Raw genomic sequence first — 18,897 nt, 5'->3', positions numbered from 1 at the left:
GCTTGTGGTAGTAAACGAACTAAAAAGGGAAAAAGAAAATTAAAATTGTGACGTCCACCAATACGAAGAGACGTGACAGCAAATGGCCTTTGATGAAGCCGTCCGTCTTCCTATCCCATTGGATTTCTTAGCTCGAATGAAATGCAGGAGGAAATTCCCCAGAATTTTTGAGTCACCGTTTTTGAAAGTTTTATTAGGACTGCAAAAATTAGTTCCTCTTAACTCCATACTCAGTCCCATCACCCAGATCACGTGGCTTTCCCCTTCAGTTAAGAGCAGGCAACCTTGAGTCAGCATCCCTCAGGGAGGGCTCAGAAGGATAAGAAGCAGGAGCAGAGACTCAGACGCAGACTCGTGGGAGGCAATTACAGCTCGATCACAGATGGTAAAGTGCTTAAGCATATCATAACTGCTCCAGAACCAGCTAATCTTAAAGTAGGGAAAACACTTTGTGCCTCGTGAGAAGCGGCAAAGAATCTAAAACAACTGTTTCTGTCCCCAGTAAGCAATGGATAACAATCACTACCACACAGAAACACGGAACCACTCCCAGTTAGCAGTGTCAGAGTGACTCTTGTAGCTACAGGGAGTTCTCACGGGTGACACAGAGGCAGGCTAGGGAGATGGCTCAGCGCTTGCTACACCAGGAGAACCCAGAACACGCATAAAAAGCCAGGCGTAGAGGTGTGTGTTTGATCAGTGCTTGGAAGACAGAGAAACAAGTGGATCCCCAGGGCTCACTGGCCAGCCAGGCTAACCTAGTCAGCAAGCCCTGGTCCTAAGAAGAGACCTTGTCTCAAAAACCAAGGTCAGTGGCTCTTGAGGAATGACACCGAGGTTGGCCTCTGGCTTCTGTATGCATGCAGACCAGCACAGACTGGAAGTAGGGGTGGGGGTGAGGGGTAATCCATTGTCTATAAGAAAATCATGATAATGTGTTATATACAGTGTCTTTGAATGCATCTACTGTAGACTGTTATATAACATGCTTGAACTCGGCACCTTATGCTTGCCACGTGTCCGTCATCCATTTTGGTCTCCAGATTCTGGACGTCCTTGGAACAAGCCAAGAGAAGAATCTCCATTCCCTTGTCTTCACTGAACATCAAAGCCTTTCATTTTTCAAAGTTGCCTGTTAATCTCCCCTGCCCTGGAGGATGGACAACAGTAGGCGGTCAATATAGACTGTGAAACATATACACAAATGGAGGGCTGCCTCAAATCCAGATGCCACCATACGTCCTAAGAACTATGAAAGGACAAGATACTGTCCTCAGTGTGTGTGAAATTCCCAGACACAAACTAAACAGGTCACAGGGACGATACACCTCTAGGGAGTTACCGTGAAGGGAAGACATTAGAGACAACTGTGCCGAGGGAAAGGGACACTCTCGGTGGCTCACCTTCCTGGGCTTTCGCACCATGCTGCTTGGCATACAACTGCCTGTACACACCGCTTCCTGTGTTTCGTGTTTCGCAACCTGATTCACACTTTCCCAAATCATAAACTGTTAGCAGGATTTTACACCATTGTTCTGCTGTTTCCCTACCACACAGAAATGGTATCAGCTCAACACAATGTTGATAGACTTACACACAGGCTTGAGGAGTGTCTGCGTGTACAATTCATCACACTTCTGTCATAACATTAGATATTTAAGCTATCCATGCCAACTCTCAAAGAACTCCTGGGTCTTCCTTCTGTCCTGTAACATGTGAGTTCTTTTTAGAGGACATGATACCTATACCAACAGTTCTTAAATATTTTGGTTTCAGAGCCCCTGCATGTACTTAAGACTCACTTAAAAGCCTTAGTGTGGGGGTTTAAGTATGCTTAGCACAGGGAGTGACACTACTTGGAGGTGTGGCCTTGTTGGAGTAGGTGTGACCTTATTGGTCACTGTAGTGTGAGCTATAAGACCCTCATCATAGCTGCCTAGAAGCCAGTCTTCTCCTAGCAGCCTTTAGATGAAGACATATAACTCTCAGCTCCTCCTGCACCATGCCTGCCTAGACGCTGCCATGCTCTTGCCTTGATGATAATGGACTGTACCGCTAAACCCGTAAGCCAGCCCCAATTAAATGTTGTCCTTATAAAAGTTGCCTTGGTCACGGTGCCTGTTCACAGCAGTAAACTCCTAACTGAGACATCTCAATTTTTAAAATTAAGAATTATGTGCACGAGTGTTTTGTAAGCACATATGTATGTGCCCCACATGAGTGCTGGTGCCAGCAGAAGTCAGAGAAGGGCCCTGGACCTGGATCTAGAGTTACAGATGGTTGGGAGCCACAGTGTGGGTGCTGGGAACAGAACCCAGGTCCTCCACAGGAGGAAGAAACGCTCTCAATCACTGAGCCATTGCTGCAGTCCTGTTGACAAAATCTCAACTTTTGTGTATGTTTCAATATTTCCTGCATCTACTCTCACTGCCTCAGCCGTCACAGCGCGCACAGGGAGAAATCCTGGTTTGTTTGGTTTTGTGTTCTGAGATTGCAAAGGGGAAAAAAAGGCAAATTTATTAACGTGGTTGTGATTCCCATGGAGCTTCCTGTTTTGCAAGGAGTAGTCCTTGCAAACAGATGGTCTAAAAGATGGCTGCTTGCTTTCTCTTTATCTTACACTGGCATCTAATGAGAATAGTCCTATGTTCTGCTCAGTTATCGATAAGCCTCTTGGAAAAGCCACTCAGACAAAGCAAGCCTCCGGCTCACCACCAAAAAGACACGAGAAAGAAGAAACAGGACACGGGCACACACAGCTGAGCGTTCTCCTGTGGGGTGTGAAGTGTTTCTTCTCACTTGCCTACGCTGCACAGAACTGGGCTCTGGAGTTATTTATTCTCCAGGATGGCACCTGGGACCTGAACTTGGCTGTGTTCATGGATTATGACAGCATATTTTTATACAATGAAACCCTGTAGAAAATTCCACTGAAGTGTGTGTTCCTCAGGGCTTGGGATTTCTGGCTAAGAAAACTTTGCCCTCTTTCATTTCAAGCTTGACTTGGAAGTTTACAATTCAAGACTGCACGAAGGGGGAGGTGTGGCGGCAATTACATATTTGAAAATTAAGAAGATATAGAAAAGAAACAAACTGTGTGAGCCTCTGAAGAAGACCATTGGTTTGCCGAAATCTTAAAGAACTGGCTAAGTTTAACTGACATGCCATGACGGCTGAAGCCAAAAACACTGGCATTCTTGGAGAAACCTCTGCCCTCTAACCACATCCAGGGTGGGCAGCTGTAGCCAGTGAGACTTGTGAGACATGCCAGCTTTGCCTGAGAAACCACTGTGCTCTGTCTCCTTGTAGATAAGGGTTAGCCTCGTACCTGTGCAATACTAATTAGATTCAAATTTTCATTGTAGGTCGACGCTTTCATTTGCTCATCTGGGCTCTAAGACATTATGAAGTGGCCAACTTTAATCGCCGTTTAGAAAGCTTGTAAAGGCAGTTCTCCAGAACCTCATCAAAGACTGAGACTTCAAAGTACATGTGCTACCCAGCTTTTGCTGAATTAACTGGTTCAAAGAGTTAACTTAGGGAGGGGGGAGACGCTGGATTCCCTTCACACCACGCATTACACACCAGACATAAGTTCACTCTCACAGAATACATTTGTCTAAATTATATTTTATACAGACTCATTTCTACATGGATTCCAAACCTTTTTTTTTTTTTCTTTATGAAACAGGGTCTCAATGTGTAGCTCTAGCTGACACTTCTAGGTGGACCAGGCTGGTCTTGCTATCTCCTACCTCTGCCTCCTGAATAGGATGCTGGGCTTAAAAGCGTGTGCCAGCATGGCTGTCTTGTAAACAATCTCAGACCCACACCTACCCTCACCCCAAATCCTTCACTGTGTGAAATGTCTATCTAAAGAAATTGTCTCCCCTCCTTCCCTCTCCTCCCATCCTCCCCGTCCTTCTCCCCCTTCCCATTCTTGTTTTTTTTTTTTTTAAAGAAAAGCCTTTCCTTTCTGACGACTGCTATTTTCTCTACAATGTGAAAGATTACAGAAATTTTTAAAAAGAAGAAAAATTAATTGTACTCAAGATTCCCACCAGAATTTGTTTGGATGAAATTGACTTCAGGTGTATACAGAATGTGCAGTATACAGTATACAGCAATCAAGCAGACCTGGAATGCAGGAGAGGGAGGACGCACGACCATCAAACACTCGGGAGCAGTGACGACTACTTACATGCGCTGAAGAACCTTAAAGAGAATCAAAATTCGTTTTGCACACATTATACACACAAGCTCAACAGTCAGTGAGAAATGCAAGCCTGGAAGAAGAGGACCATAGGCACAGCCCAGCAGGGACCCGAGCAAGCATGCAGGGCTGGCCTAAGAGACTGCAGGGAAGGAGCTGGGTATCCCAGCAGTCGCTTCACAGACATCAGCAATAGTAGATGACCTGAAGATTTTATTTTAAGAGTTCCACAGTGGCAACAACCTTTAATCTCAGCATTCAGGAAGCAGTGAGCTCCAGGCCAGCCTGGTCTATGCAGTGAGTTCCAGTCCAGCCTGCTCTATATAGTGAGTTCCAGGCCAGCCTGCTCTATATAGTGAGTTCCAGGCCAGCCTGGTCTATATAGTGAGTTCCAGGCCAGCCTGCTCTATGTAGTGAGTTCCAGGACAGCCTGCTCTATATAGTGAGTTCCAGGCCAGCCTGCTCTATGCAGTGAGTTCTAGGCCAGCCTGCTCTATGCAGTGAGTTCCAAGCCAACCTGCTCTATGCAGTGAGTTCCAGGCCAGCCTGGTCTATATAGTGAGTTCCAGGCCAGCCTGCTCTATGTAGTGAGTTCCAGGCCAGCCTGCTCTATGCAGTGAGCTCCAGGCCAGCCTGGTCTATGTAGTGAGCTCCAAACCAGCCTGCTCTATATAGTGAGTTCCAGGCCAGCCTGCTCTATGCAGTGAGTTCCAGGCCAGCCTGCTCTATGCAGTGAGTTCCAAGCCAGCCTGCTCTATGCAGTTAAGTTCCAGGCCAGATGTGGCTAGGTAGTGAGACTCTGCCTCTAAGAAGCAAACAAAGTAATAAAATAAAATCAAAGTAATAAAATAAAATCCAGTGCTCTGCCTATTGATCCAGAGAGACTGCATGAAAGGATTTCTAATGATGTTTCCTGACTGCAAAATGGCATGCAGCCAGTCAGAACAGCAATGCCTCTTAGCTCGTGAGGGACACATACCCAGTAATACACGCATAACATAAATTGAGCACCTACCACCCTAGTGGCAAAGGATGTGACTACACCCTACACAACCCTACACACAAGAGCAATGTTTCAAGCAGTGTGTGATACAGGTAAAAAACCTATCTGTATATTTAAGAAGTAGAGAAAGAGTGAACATTACCTCAATCACTAAGTCTGGGTCAAGTTAGGGGGCTACAGTCACTGAAATCTTTTTAAATGAATTAGAACTCAAATGTCAAATGTATACCAGGGACTATGTGTCATAGTCACGTGGTAGTGCACTCCTCTAGACCCAGCACTTGACGGGTACTGATAGGACAATCAGGAGTGCAAGGCCAGTCTTGGCCACATGAGACCCTGCCTCAAACAAAGGTACTCCATATGTAGGATTGGAGTTATTTCCTGAAACTATTTGCTTATGTATATAGCCTCACAATAAGGTGAATTTACTACGGTTTACATGAGTCTCTACTGTCAACTTGATGACATTTGGAAGCACAATGGAAACAAATCTTTGAAGCCACTGGTAAGGAATTGTGGGAATGACGTTACATAAGGTAGGAAGATCTGCCCTAATGTGGGCAGGACTGGCCCATGAGCTGGGGTCCTAGAAGATTCACCCTAAAGCAGGCTGGACCATCCCATGGACTAAGGTCCCAGAAGATTCACTATAATATAGGCTGGACCATTTCATGTGCCAAGGTCCCAGAAGATTCACCTAACGTAGGCTGGGCAGCTCCACAGGTTGAGGTCTCAGACCAGCTGAGCATAAGCATCCAACATCACCCTCTGCTTCCTCACTTGCACAGTGTGGCTGGGGCCTCTGCTCCGACCACCATGCCTTCCCCACCATAATGGACTAAACCCAGGAGCCATGAGACTGAAGAAACCCTTAAGTACTTCTGTTGTGTACTTTATCACAGCAACATACAAAGTAAGAAATACAGTCTATCAGAACAGTATCTATTAATAGTTATTATTTTCTAACAAAATGTATGCTTCAACACAAGTCAGATGACTTCATCCTTTCATCAAATAATCGACATAAAATGGAAAGCATGAGAAAAGCCACACCCTAGTGCCTGATCGACAGTCCGTGAAACACGGATCCAGGCTTCTGGGACGAGGCCCACCTGGGGATGGTCTACCTCCATTACGGTCATCTGAGGATCCCTGATTTCTCTGTGTGTGACATCCAACTTTTCTAGCTGAACCCCAAAACAGTGTGTACCAAATAAAACCTGCCTGAACCAGATGTGTTTATATCTTTAGTCATTTTTCTGAAAATATGCCTGGAATTTACAAGTGAACTCTTTCAGTCCCGTGGAGCACTGCACGTGCTTATGATTTTGTGGAGAAGGATGAATAGCAAATATTTCAGCAACCTCAACCGATCTTAGCTTGGGGGGAAAAGTTTGAACAAATTATTAATGTAAGTATGTCTCTTAGTTACTGACATGAAAGTGATTTGTTGATTGTAAAGCTTTTAGAAAGTACCAAGTAGTGTAAAAAATAAAATAAATATAATCCTAATCCCCCTACTGAAGAGCCGTCATTTACATTTTGTAGTTAAGAAACAAGGCCACTGACAAAATCTTGTGTCAAAAACAGACTGTAAACTCTGCATAGTAATGTTTAAGAACAATGTATTAATCTACCTGAAAGCGATGATGTACATTTTAAACACATTTTTTTGCCTGTATGTGTAGGCTTATGTATACGGCAGGGGTGGGGGTGTTAGCCTATTGAGGTAGACAACTTTCACATCCTGACTTTCTCTACAGTATTTCTTCCACCATGCTGAACGACCCAAGTGGCCTGAGGTTTCCAACCTCTTCCTCCTCCTCCTCATCTTCCTCCTTTTCCTCCTCCTCCTCCCCTCCCAATTGCCTAAAAAGTACACTTGATTTAGTCAGGGTTACTTTCATCGACAAACAACATCATTTATCATCTTAAGGGGTTCTTGCTGTCTTCTGTACATGTGCGCATGCATGTGCGTGCGTGCGTGCGTGCGTGCGTGCGTGCGTGTGTGTGTGTGTGTGTGTGTGTGTGTGTGAGGTGTATGTTGGGATGTGTGTGGAGGTATCTGCATGTGTGGAAACAGAGATTGACATTGGACTATCTTTCATGAATGTCTCTTTCTTCACTATTTTAGGTTGGGTCTGTCACTGAGTCTAGAGCCCAGCTTCTTGCTGACACTGGGTGACTAGCAAACTCCTGGATCCACTTGTCTGAGCCCTTCAATGAGGTCAAGGTCCGTGCCACCTGAGATCTGAATCATCTTCCCAGCAACCCTCAGTGCTTCCATTTTATAACTACTGAAAATATCCCCCATATGTTTGAGTGCTTGCCCCTCAGCTGGTGGAACTATTTGGGAGCCATTAGGCATTGTGACCTTGTTGGAAGAAGTCTGCCACTGGAGGTGGGCTTTGAGGTTTCGAAAGACTACTGCCATTCCCAGTGTGTCCCAGGCCTCCTGCTTGGGGTTTGAGATGTGAGCCCTCAGCTGCTGCCCCAACCCCCTGTCTCCAGGTCTTTGTTCCACCATCATAGAACCTGACCTTCTGGGATGGTTCATCCAGTTACACTCTTTGGTAAGTTGCCTTGGTCATGGTGGTTTGCCACAGCAATAGAAAAGCAAGACGGTCACTGAGAAAAACATGGAAGAAAAGAATGCATTCCCCCAGTCTTACCTTGGACCCCGACAACATGCTGGTCAGCATTTTTGTTCCTTTTCCAATCCCAACCACTATGAAAGAAAAAAAAAAAAAACATTTTTACAATGTATTCTGAAAATGAGGTTTGTCAAACGTCTGCATATCTTATTCATAATTTACTGGCCTAATGTAGTGCAAGGTTGCAGAGAATACACACTTAACAGAATTTGGGGCCACTATTAATCCAGTTAGATGATGTCAGACAACTAGAAAATTCTGGTTACAAAAAGGAAGAAAAGAAAGAATACCTTCCCATTCCCAAATATTAAACACAGCAAATGCCTCAGCCCAGCCAATTAGAGGATGAAGATTCAGAGCCGTCTCAGAGGGATTTTATATGGGTACCATAAAAGAAAATACATGGTACAATTAGCCATGTTCGAGAGGGCTGATGAAGCCCTGACAGGCTTCATCACTAAACAAAGCAAAAGCCATCATCGTAGCTAACGAACCATTAAAGATGATTAGCAGCACGCAGTACACAATCAAGAAGGAGAAACACCACCAGTAATCAGCCCAACAGAGAGAAGGCTACAGCTGGAGTGAGGGCCACAGAACTGCTTTAACCCAGACCAGCCAACCACAGCACAGTCGCTGCCGTCTTCCTGTTTCAGACGTTACTTATCCTTACACATCACGGCTCACCAGGGACGGCAGAGTGGATTTAATCATTTCTTTATATAAAAGGCTGGCCGCTGAGCAGGTACACCCCAGTCTTCCTTTTCCAGCTCAGACCACTTCGTACCTGTTTCTGAAACCCTCAGAGTGTGCTCACTACAAAGTTCCCAGCAAACCCAACTCCTAAGTCCCAGCTCCTTAATATTCAAAGCTTAACCTTCAAAATCTAGCTGAGGCCTCAGCTCATTCATAAAGTCGATCCCGAATTCCCATGACACTCACTGGGATGGACCCTCCATCGCTAAGTAGAATCATAATCGTTCAAGAACTAAGATCAAAGGTCGTTTGCCGTCAGTAGCTCTGAAGAGCTTGATACTCTTCAAATGGCAGCACCGGCTAACGCTGCTGCTGAGGAAGAAACTTTGTATGCCAGCAACAAAGATTGGATGTAATTTGATCACATGTAGATGAATCAATAGCTTTTGGGCAGCTACTCCATGTAGTCCTGAGAGGACAACGCGGAGCAGGAGGACTATTTCCTGACTTTGAAGCTTAAGTATTCTCCGTGGGGGAAGCAAGTGACAGACAGGGAGAAATCAAAGTGCTCAACTGTTGCCCCAGTTAGTGGGTGAATACTACTAGATGTCATGTGACAGTGTCTAGAAGTGTCAATGTGAACAGAGGGGAGGAGCTGCAGGGAGAGGTCCTGAGAGGAACACCCAGAAGTCGGAGGCCAAAGAAGGCTTCTTCATCCATCACCATTGCAAATGGAGTAAATCGGTGAGGACACAAATGAAGAAGAAAAGCAGGCTCTCAAGGAACAAAGTGCACACAGTCTCGGGACCAGAGTGGGGGCAGTGCATTTGTCAACCTTACAAGCAGGCTGACATGGAATTTTAACTCAGCTGCAGGCGGCACTGGGATGGTGGCATCCGGCCTAGCGAGGTGGCCCAGAATGATGAACTGTCATGGAGACACTTGAGAGCCACCCAGAAAAACCCTCTCATTGTGTATTCCAGAAGAAACAAGGTGAGGTGGGCTGGTTAGTGGAGGGAGAATCTGGAGAATGTTCATCCAACAGTGGGATCTAGACAGAGTATCTACACCTGGGATCCGCCACACAGCGGCTTGTTTTTTTATGAAGGGCTAGAGGCAGAGTCAAGGGCTGGATTTTGCAGTTTTACTCAGTGATGACTGTCCCCACCCCACTCCCAAGCTCTGCACTCATTTGATCATTGATCTGTAAGATCCTATTCTGTACTTACTGTATAGCGCAGAACTGAATAAGGCTTGGCCTAGCCATCCGAGTTATAACCTAACAGGGAGACAAATGTAACCAAAGTTAAGAGGGCAGCTTTCACATGGAGAAGCAGAAAAGAGCATGTCAGTCAAACCTGGAAAGGTCAGCATAGCAGACAGGAGAAACTGCAGTCACAGGAAAGCAGATGCCTGGCCTGGGGAACATGGAGCACACGATGGATAAAATAAGGGGTTTCCTCACATCTATACTTTATTTTCCAAATGTTCTATGACAAAAAAAAAAAAAAAAAAAAAAAAAAAAAAAAAAAAAAAAAAAAAAAAAACAACCTTTAAGCCTATGTGAGGTCCCAGCACACTAGTTTCTAGATATAAGGGGTCTCCACACAGTGCCCACAGACAAGGGCACAGTGCTGCCAGTCCACAGCCTCCACACTTGGGAGCTCTTGCCTGTGTTTATTTAAGTCTCTAACACCTTGAGCTGGCAATGCCATTACAGCTGGAGGAATCTCCTTAGTAACGCAAAGTGACTAAAAGGCCCACTGAGAAGGGTGCCCCTAAGGAAGTCAGCCATTCGAACAGAGCTCTGATAATGACCTCCGACCTCAGCTGCAGAACCAATCACACAACTGTATTTTTACTATTACATGGATAAGGAAAAAAAAAAAATGTTTACAACATGTTTTCAAAGTTTCTAAAAACTAACATGAAAAATATGTTTGTTAAGTGTAAATCAGAGCAGAAACCACAAAGCAGAGCTCCGTTTTGGAACAGGCCTGGAGAGGGGTGGAGACGCAGCTCAGTGCCTGGGTTAAGTGCCGTGTGCTTAAGATCTCTGACTGCTTTTCCAGTGGAATGGGGTTCAGTTCCCAGCAAGCGCATGGCAGATTATAACCAATCATAACTCTAATCTCCAGGGGGCCCAACACCCTCCTCTGGCATCACCCAAAGACACAAAATGAAAGTAAAAAGGTAAATGTGAACAGAACTAAGAAATACAGCAAACATAAGTAAGAATGGTCACTTGGCAGAAGTAGCAACCATAAACAATTATTTATCGGCTTTGTTTGTAATATTTCCCTGACTTCTCACTGTGCTTAACTTATAACCTGTGAAGTTAAACGTATCTAGTTAAAGTGGTAAGTAGAAACTTAGTTTCCCTCTTAAGAGCTCGGGTTGGTCTCCTATGGCTGCTGCAACAAACTTTCCTTATGGTTTAAGAGACCCCACCGCCCCTGGCATAGAGTTCTCAGGTCGGAAATCTAAAGCAGGCTACCATGGCTACAGCACTGATTAATATCAATTTTAAACTGTAGGGACTGGCGTGGCTGTGTTCCTTCTCAGCCCTAGGGGAGAAGCTCAGCTAACCGCATCCCCAAGCGAATGCCTTGCCTTTTCCAGCTCCCAGAGGCTGCCCACACTCTTGGTCCCTTTCACCTTCAAAGGCAGCGATCACATCCCTGCAGCCTGCACTGCCACATGTCCTGGCTGTCTTGTGCCTCTTCCACTTCTAAGGCTGCTCACTAGGCTTACATGGAAACTCCAGGTAATCTTATTAAATCATCTGCTCAGCAATGTTAACCCTGGCTGCCCCCTCATGACACCGCCTAGCATGCTCAGGGGTGTAGAGGTGAAGATGGCACAACTCTAGGGGACCGCTCTTGCCTCCAGATATATTAGTTCATTTTTATATAAAATAGAATGGAAATTCTTATTTTATTCTTAAATTGTCACCTCAGATCAGAGGTTCTCAACCTATAGGTCACAGCCGCTTTGGGGTCAAATGACCCTCTCACAGGGGTCACATATCAGATATCCTGCATATCAGACATTTACATTACAATCCACAGGAGTAGTAAAATTACAGTTATGAAGTAGCAATGAAATAATCTTATGGTTGGGGTCAGCACACCGTGAGGAAGTATATTAAAGGGTCGCAGCGTTAGGAAGGCTGAGAACCCTGCCTCAGACCTGGTACCTGAACCATTACTACAGAGCCCACAGTCTGTGAAGTGGACAGAGCACTGGCAGTAATAGTGCAGATGAAACACTGCCCCGTGTGACACGCAGCAGGAGCAGAGTCGGGATGGGAAAGAGTGGAAGAGGGAGAAAGAACACAGGAAGTCACTAAGGAACAGGAATGGGGGGGGGTGCAAAAGCACAGAGCCACAGCATGGTGACTGCGTGAAAAGAAACGCCAACCACCATCCCAGCCCCTCCACACAAAGGACAACAGCACAAACCACAGGGCAACACAACTCAGAATCAGCACCAGGAGAACACAACCCAGTGTCAGTCCCAGGACAACACACCAGACAGTCCCAGGACAACGCACCAGTCAGTCAGTCCCAGGACAATGCACCAGTCGGTCAGTCCCAGGACAACGCACCAGTCAGTCCCAGGACAACGCACAACACACCAGTCAGTCCCAGGTCAGCAGAACCCTTAGAACCTCTACCATAGTTTTAAAACAAAAAAAAAAAAAGTTTTTTTTTAATTTCTCCTCTTAATCAGTACTACCAAGTTTTTTTCCAAAAGCAATTAAGCCAGTAAATGTCTGTGAAGAACAAACGGCTTCTCCTCAAGACCTATCAGGTTATGTCCTAAAGAAAATCAATCTGAGATTAGATTAGATATAACAGCACCTCCGAAGCTGTATGCTATACCTTGTCGGTAGCCCCACAACTATCCCACGTCCAAAGACGCATAAGTAGCTAGGATGTATGATCACAGCATATTTGTGTCTTAGTGAGATTTCCTGACATGGTAAGAATGCACCGCTGGATCGCCAGGAACAAGACACTGGAGAGCCGCCTTCCTCAGCCGTTCTACCTCCTGCTTAGAGGAGACATTTGCTTTGGTCTTTCAGCAACTGTGATGAAATACAACAATGGATACAATGTTTCTCTAGGGAAAATATATCAAAAACATAGTTCCCAAGTTTTATTTGGGGGTGGGAAATGTTTCCAGGTACCCTCTGCCTGTATGGTAGCTCAGAATTCCAGATTCCTACAAGGAGACAGCAGTCCCCATAGTGAAGGCACAGCAAACCAGGATTATGACCCGGGAAAGAGTGTAATAGTTCCTATAATCCAAGTTCACAGATGCCAGCCACGCCCAAGCCTTTCACAACACAACAGTTTCATTCCTGGTGTGTTAACTGTTCTGCTCAGAATCAAACCTTTCCTCAAAGCTCCCTACATACATAGGAGAGGCAATAGTGCTGTTTGTTCTGTGGTGCTGTGTGGTCTGTGTGCTCTGTGGTGCTGTGTGCTCTGTGGTGCTGTGTACTCTGTAGTGTGTGTGCTCTGTGGTGCTGTGTGACCTGAGGTACTGTGTGCTCTGTGGTGTTGTGTGACCTGAGGTACTGTGTGCTCTGTGGTGCTGTGTGATGAGGTACTGTGTGCTCTGTGGTGCTGTGTGACCTGAGGTACTGTGTGATCTGTGGTTCTATGTGCTCTGTGGTGTTTGTGCTGTGGTGCTCTGTGCCCTGCACCATTCAAGGGCTTCAGGAAAGAAGGACTATAACCACAGCAACTAGAATACTCCAATGTACACTGAGGTACTAGGGCTCAGTTAGCATTTCTGGTATTGAAGGAAAGCGCCATTAAACTTCTTTGCATCTCTTACCCAGAACACCTTGCGCTGCACTGTCCAGCGTCCCTCCGTGTCCGACTTTCAGTGTCTGCTTTTGCCTCTTGTTCCATTCTGGAGAAGGCATTCCAGCTTCTACAGAAGCAATCAGGATGAAAAAATGGTAATTACAAGTCAGGAGAAACATGGGAGACAAGAGAACCTATTTAAAACAGAAAGTTCAGTACAAGTGTAAGGCTATGACCACATAACTAGCAAAAAACAGATTTTAAATTGTACAGTGGCTCAGTGTGGTGGTAGATGCTTTTAAACAATGAGTTTGAGGCCAGGGTGGTCTACATAGTAAGTCTCAGGATAGCCAAGGATATATGATGATATCCTGTCAAAACTGTATAACCAGGCCTAGGAAGATAGCTCAGTTGGTAAACTGCTTGCCACTCAAGCATGAGGAACTGAGTTCAATCCCCAGGACCAACATTAAAAAATAATAATAATAATAATTGGGAGTAGTGACATGAATTTATAATCCCTGATCTGAGGCAGGGACTTGCTGGTATCCACTCGGTGAGTTCCAGGCTAGTGAAACACCTTGTCTCAAAAAAGAATGTGGACAGAGGAATGACTCCTGAGGTTGACCTCTGGCCTACACACACACATATACACATACACACAGAGAGGAGAGAGGGGGGAGGGAAGAAGGGAGAGAGAAAGAGAAGGAGAGAGAAAGGGGGAGGGAAGGAGGGAGAGAGAAAGGGAAGGAGAGAGACAGAGAGAGAGAGAAAGGGAGAGAAGAGAGACATTCTAAAAATTACAAAAGAACAGTACTTCAAAATTAATAAAATAGAAACTAGAACTCATTTTAAGAGAAACAATTAGGTATGTATGTATGTATTTACCCATCTATATGTGTGTGGATCTGTCTGTCTGTCTATCTATCATCTATCTGTGTGTGGACATTCTGGTTACATGTATACCCGTGTACCCTGTGAATGCAGTGTCCAAAGAGGCCAGAAGAGGGCAGTAGAGCCCCAGGAACTAGAGTTACAGATGGAAATGAGACACCAAGTGGATGCTGGGAATCAAATCTGGTATCTCTGGAATATTAGCCAATGTCCTTATCTGTGGAGCCATCTTTCCAGCCCCAAGAAAAACAAAACAAAACAAAAAACTGAGTTAATATTTAAGTTAACCAGGTGAATTCTAGTAATATCTCAATAGTTAGAAAGTAACAAAAAAAAAAAGTTAGCTTTGGCATATGCAGCTAGTTTTAAAAGACCTCAGCTAAGGTCTCTAAACGTCTGTGATTTCCTCTGTCCTTCCCTGGTGTCTACTAACTGGAAGCACATCTCATACAGGGCTATTTCTACCTACACCTAGTTCTCAGCTAGTTTTATTAGTTGTCCTCATGATCAAAACTTTCAATTCGTTAAAGAAGCTAATCTCAACAAGAGGTTCAGTGTTAACTCAGAGCTGTTAAGTTGCCACTTGACTTCTAAAGCATTTAATAAAAGAAAAAGAGGATCCCAACACAGCTTACCTCACATCTCCATCATTAGAGATTTGCTATATGAGAGCTGTCACAGCAATACCCTAACCCTCAGCCTGTTAAACCTACTTTATAACTACTGACACCAGGAGACAGGAAACAGCACACAACGAAAAGAGGGCAAGGCAGAGACAGGAGAAGCCAGATTAAACATTCAGATGGGGGCTGGAGAGATGGCTCAGAGGTTAAGAACATTGACTGCTCTTCTAGAGGTTCTGAGTTCAATTCCCAGCAACCACATGGTGACTCACAGCCATCTGTAATGAGATCCCACGCCATCTTCTGGTGAGTCTGAAGAGAGCAACAGTGTACTCACATACATAAAATAAGCAAAATTTTTAAACAAAACATTCAGATGGCTGTGCTAAGCCACTTAACCTCACAGCCTGACTGCCACCCTGATCGTTCAGAACCTCAGGATCGGGTGTATACTTGGGTTCTAACATCACCAAACTTGGAGGAACATGACCTCAGCACCGTGGGCCTCTATACGCAGTTAGGCCTGGATTTCAAATACTTCACCTTCTACTTGCAGTTCATCATGGATCTCTGTCAGTGAAATTGCTAAAGTAGGTTTGGGAGCTCCTGATTTTCAACTTGATATGCGTTAGTATAAAGGTCCCATAAATTCAATCATCCTGCCTGAGCCCAAATTTATCTCTGACTCACTCACACTGTTAAATTGTGTTCACTCTTCTGAACTGAATAGTCAGATGACTGTTTATGGATGACCATTTAAAGTCCTCTCTAACTATAAAAACCTAGTATGCTTCAGAACTTAAAAGGTTCAAAGTCATGGAAGAGAAGGGATTCTACAACAGGAGCAATCAATATAAGGACTGGCAAGGAATGTTTGCGAAGAGGCTGTGCCTGCTGGCTGAGTAAATCAGTGTTTTGTCAAACCTGGGCAGGGCAGAATAGCTGTCTTTAAGAATCTTGCAGGGAGATTCTGACAGGTGGTTAGCATGACTCTGAGGAAGCTTGTTTAGCTGATATGAATACAAAATTGCCCAATCACAGGCACTGGGGAAGCCTGGGTTAGCTAATATGAATATGGATTCGCCCAATCACAGGCACTGGGGAAAGCACATGTTAGCTAATATAAATACAGAATTGCCCAATCCCAAGCACTGTAGGAGAGGAAGTCTTCAGCATCTTAGTGAGTGTGCTGCAGAAACCAGCCTAGTGACAGCCTTGAAACAATCAGTCCCAACAAAGTGCAGCCAAGAAACTTCAGAGTTTTGATCCTATGAAAAGCTTCTCTAAGAACCGGAATCTTTGGGCCAAAAAGCCAGTTTACTCACAAACCAGGCAGGCCAAACAAAAATAACGTATCTGTTAAGGAAAAAAACAAAACTCCTTCCCTTTGATGCAAGTCCTCAGTTCAATATGCACTAAATGACACGTCCTGACAGACAGTGGCATATGAAGAGAACTCGATGTTCTAGTGTCATTAATGCTGTAATAAAATGAACTAGGGGAGGATGCCACCCACAGCAGGCTACCGTCTTCCTGTATCAATGAACTTAATTAAAACAATCCCTGACAGACATGCCCACAAGCCAGCCCAATAGAGACAATCCTTATCCCGTACTGAAATTCTCTACGTAGGGCATGCTAGATGATACTGAGGAGACAATCAAAGTTAACTACCACACTTAACAATGAGCAGGTATAACACCAGCATTTAGCAACCAGACGAATCTATGTATTTGTCAATAAACATTTAAATAAGCAAATTATACTATCAGAATAGTTTGGCTCCTAGCTAAAAGACAAATTTAAATCAGGATGGAGGTGCACACCTGTAAGTTTCACACTCAGGAGCTGAGGCAGGAAAAAAATCACTGAATGAGTTCAAGGCAAACCTATCTCAAAAAAAAAAAACAAAACAAAAATACATTAAGTCTTCCAGGAGACACTGAGCAGTGTAAGAAGCTTTTCTGTACCGGAAACAAGACAAGCCAAGCTGAAGCTCTGGAGAATCCAGAACAACTGCAGAGATCACAAGGCTGTAAGGCTCCTTACGGGAAGAGACAACCACTGTTCATCCTATGTCCCTATGGGATAGCAAAGATACAGCTTAACATGAGAATCCAGCAAAAGAAAGCTCCGTGGGGGCTGTTCACAGGGTAAAGTGCTCACAAGGCAGAGTCTGGATCTCCAGCACCCACATAAACATGAGGGCGACATTGACGCCTACCTGATTCCCAGTGCTAGGGAGCCGGCTAGTTACTCCCTAGAGCAAGTTGAATGGGCAGACTGGCCTAGTTGGCAAGATCTAAGTTCAAGTGAGCTACTCTAGCTCAGTGTACAAGATGGAAAGACAACTCTGAAGATGGTCAACACTACCTCTCATCTACACACACACACACACACACACACACACACACACGGGAATATATACACACAATACACACAAAACTAAAGGGTTTTTTAAATGATCAACAGGAAGCATGTTTAGAAAAATGGCCATCTTCTATTTTAATGTTCCTCAAAAAATGCTCTATAAAAGTAAAAAGCAGAATTTCCAAAATATATTCCAGATCTTCAGAATCTCAGCATCTGCAAGATTAAGAACCTGTATTCGTATGGAAGATGAATTACCATGCCCACTAAAAGATGAAAATGGTGTTCTTTCTAAGTCCTAGCTAACTCAGCCTACATGCTTTTCAAATAAACTTTCAAGTTTGCAACTTAGGGGTACAGAGTCAGCGCTTCCTCTGTGGAACTCATTCGCAAGAGCAAAACAAAAACCCTGGGAGGGATCAAACTACAGAAAACTGGGCTGCAAGCATCAGGGTGGAAACTTGTGTATGCAGACTAGCCCCCAACTCTACACATACTTTCCGTGAGAATCTCAAATGGACACTGTTGAAAGAGTGTGCACTTGGCTAAGTCCAAGCCCAGTATGCCCTGGGTTTCCCTCCAGAATTAATTCGATGGTCACTCTTTTTCTCTCTTGAGCCATGGACGTGCAAATTAAGTCAGTAAGTAAAAAAAGAAGAAAGACTAAAGACAAAAATCCCAGGGCTCTGGCCCTGCGGCGGAGAACGCCTCAGCATGGTCCCTACCCCGGCGGCAGTACCTGCCAGCAGCTTCGCCTTCAGCCGGTTCAGCAGCTCGGCTGAAGTGGGTCCTTTGGGCTTGTGCACAGCGAACACGCCGCTCAGCGACATGAGCTTAGCAGCCAGGGCGGCCTTGGAGACCTGGGCTTGCGATCCACTCCTGGCCGCCACCGCCACCGCTGCTGCTACGGAGGCTGCGGCTGATCCTGAAACATCTGGGGCTGGGTCCACAATCACAGGTGAAACCACCTCTGTCTCTGCAGATGCCATGCTTTCACGGCTTGGACCAAGAGGCGCACACAAATGACACAATTTGGCCGCAAGGCCTTCTGGGAATTGTAGTCCATGGGCTTGGTATAGGCCAATGATATGGCACCTCAGGGTACTGTCTCTGTTTCCAAATGCTCTTAGTTCCCTGAAGCAGAGGTACCTTGGAGTTGTCATTGTAAACTACCCAATGCGAACACTTAATTTGTGTATTTGAGGTAAGGGAGTCACTTTGTTTCCGTAAAAGAATGACCCCCTCCAAAAAACCTACCTGTGTGTGTATGTGTGTGCATATATATATGATAGATAGATAGATAGATGATAGATAGATAGATAGTAGATAGATAGATAGATAGATAGATAGATAGATAGATAGATAGATAGATAGATAGATAGATAGATAGATAGATAGATTTTGAAATACTTTATCTTCATAACTCAATTTTTTTTACTGCAGTTCTTGACAATTCTAAAAAACAAACAAACAAACAAACAAAAAAAAACAGTTAATGCTCTTTTGGAGTTTCCATTCCTTTATAGACGTCAGTTAGGTATCAAAAACTATAGTTGAGCCATTTGTGATGATACATGAAGGGCTCTCTAACAGGCTGGTCACTGACAGGTTTTGCCCT

General features: G+C 44.7%; 1 protein-coding gene across 1 annotated transcript in view; it reads right to left on the bottom strand.

The window, feature by feature from the left end:
• Positions 1-18,285, bottom strand: part of Trub1 (TruB pseudouridine synthase family member 1) — a 38,655-nt gene extending 20,370 nt beyond the window's left edge. Inside the window, exons 1-3 of the mRNA XM_034510854.2 lie at positions 18,019-18,285; positions 13,421-13,519; positions 7,892-7,947 (exon numbers count right to left, since the gene is read on the bottom strand). Coding sequence (XP_034366745.1) covers positions 7,892-7,947; positions 13,421-13,519; positions 18,019-18,268 — 405 coding nt within the window. The 5' untranslated portion in view covers positions 18,269-18,285. The remainder of the gene's footprint in view (positions 1-7,891; positions 7,948-13,420; positions 13,520-18,018) is intronic.
• Positions 18,286-18,897: the final 612 nt, after the last annotated feature.

This window comes from Arvicanthis niloticus, chromosome 1 (assembly GCF_011762505.2).
Source record: "Arvicanthis niloticus isolate mArvNil1 chromosome 1, mArvNil1.pat.X, whole genome shotgun sequence".
NCBI lineage: Eukaryota > Metazoa > Chordata > Mammalia > Rodentia > Muridae > Arvicanthis > Arvicanthis niloticus.
The sequence above is the reverse complement of the archived record's forward strand: the minus strand, read 5'-3'. Positions and strand labels throughout refer to the sequence as shown.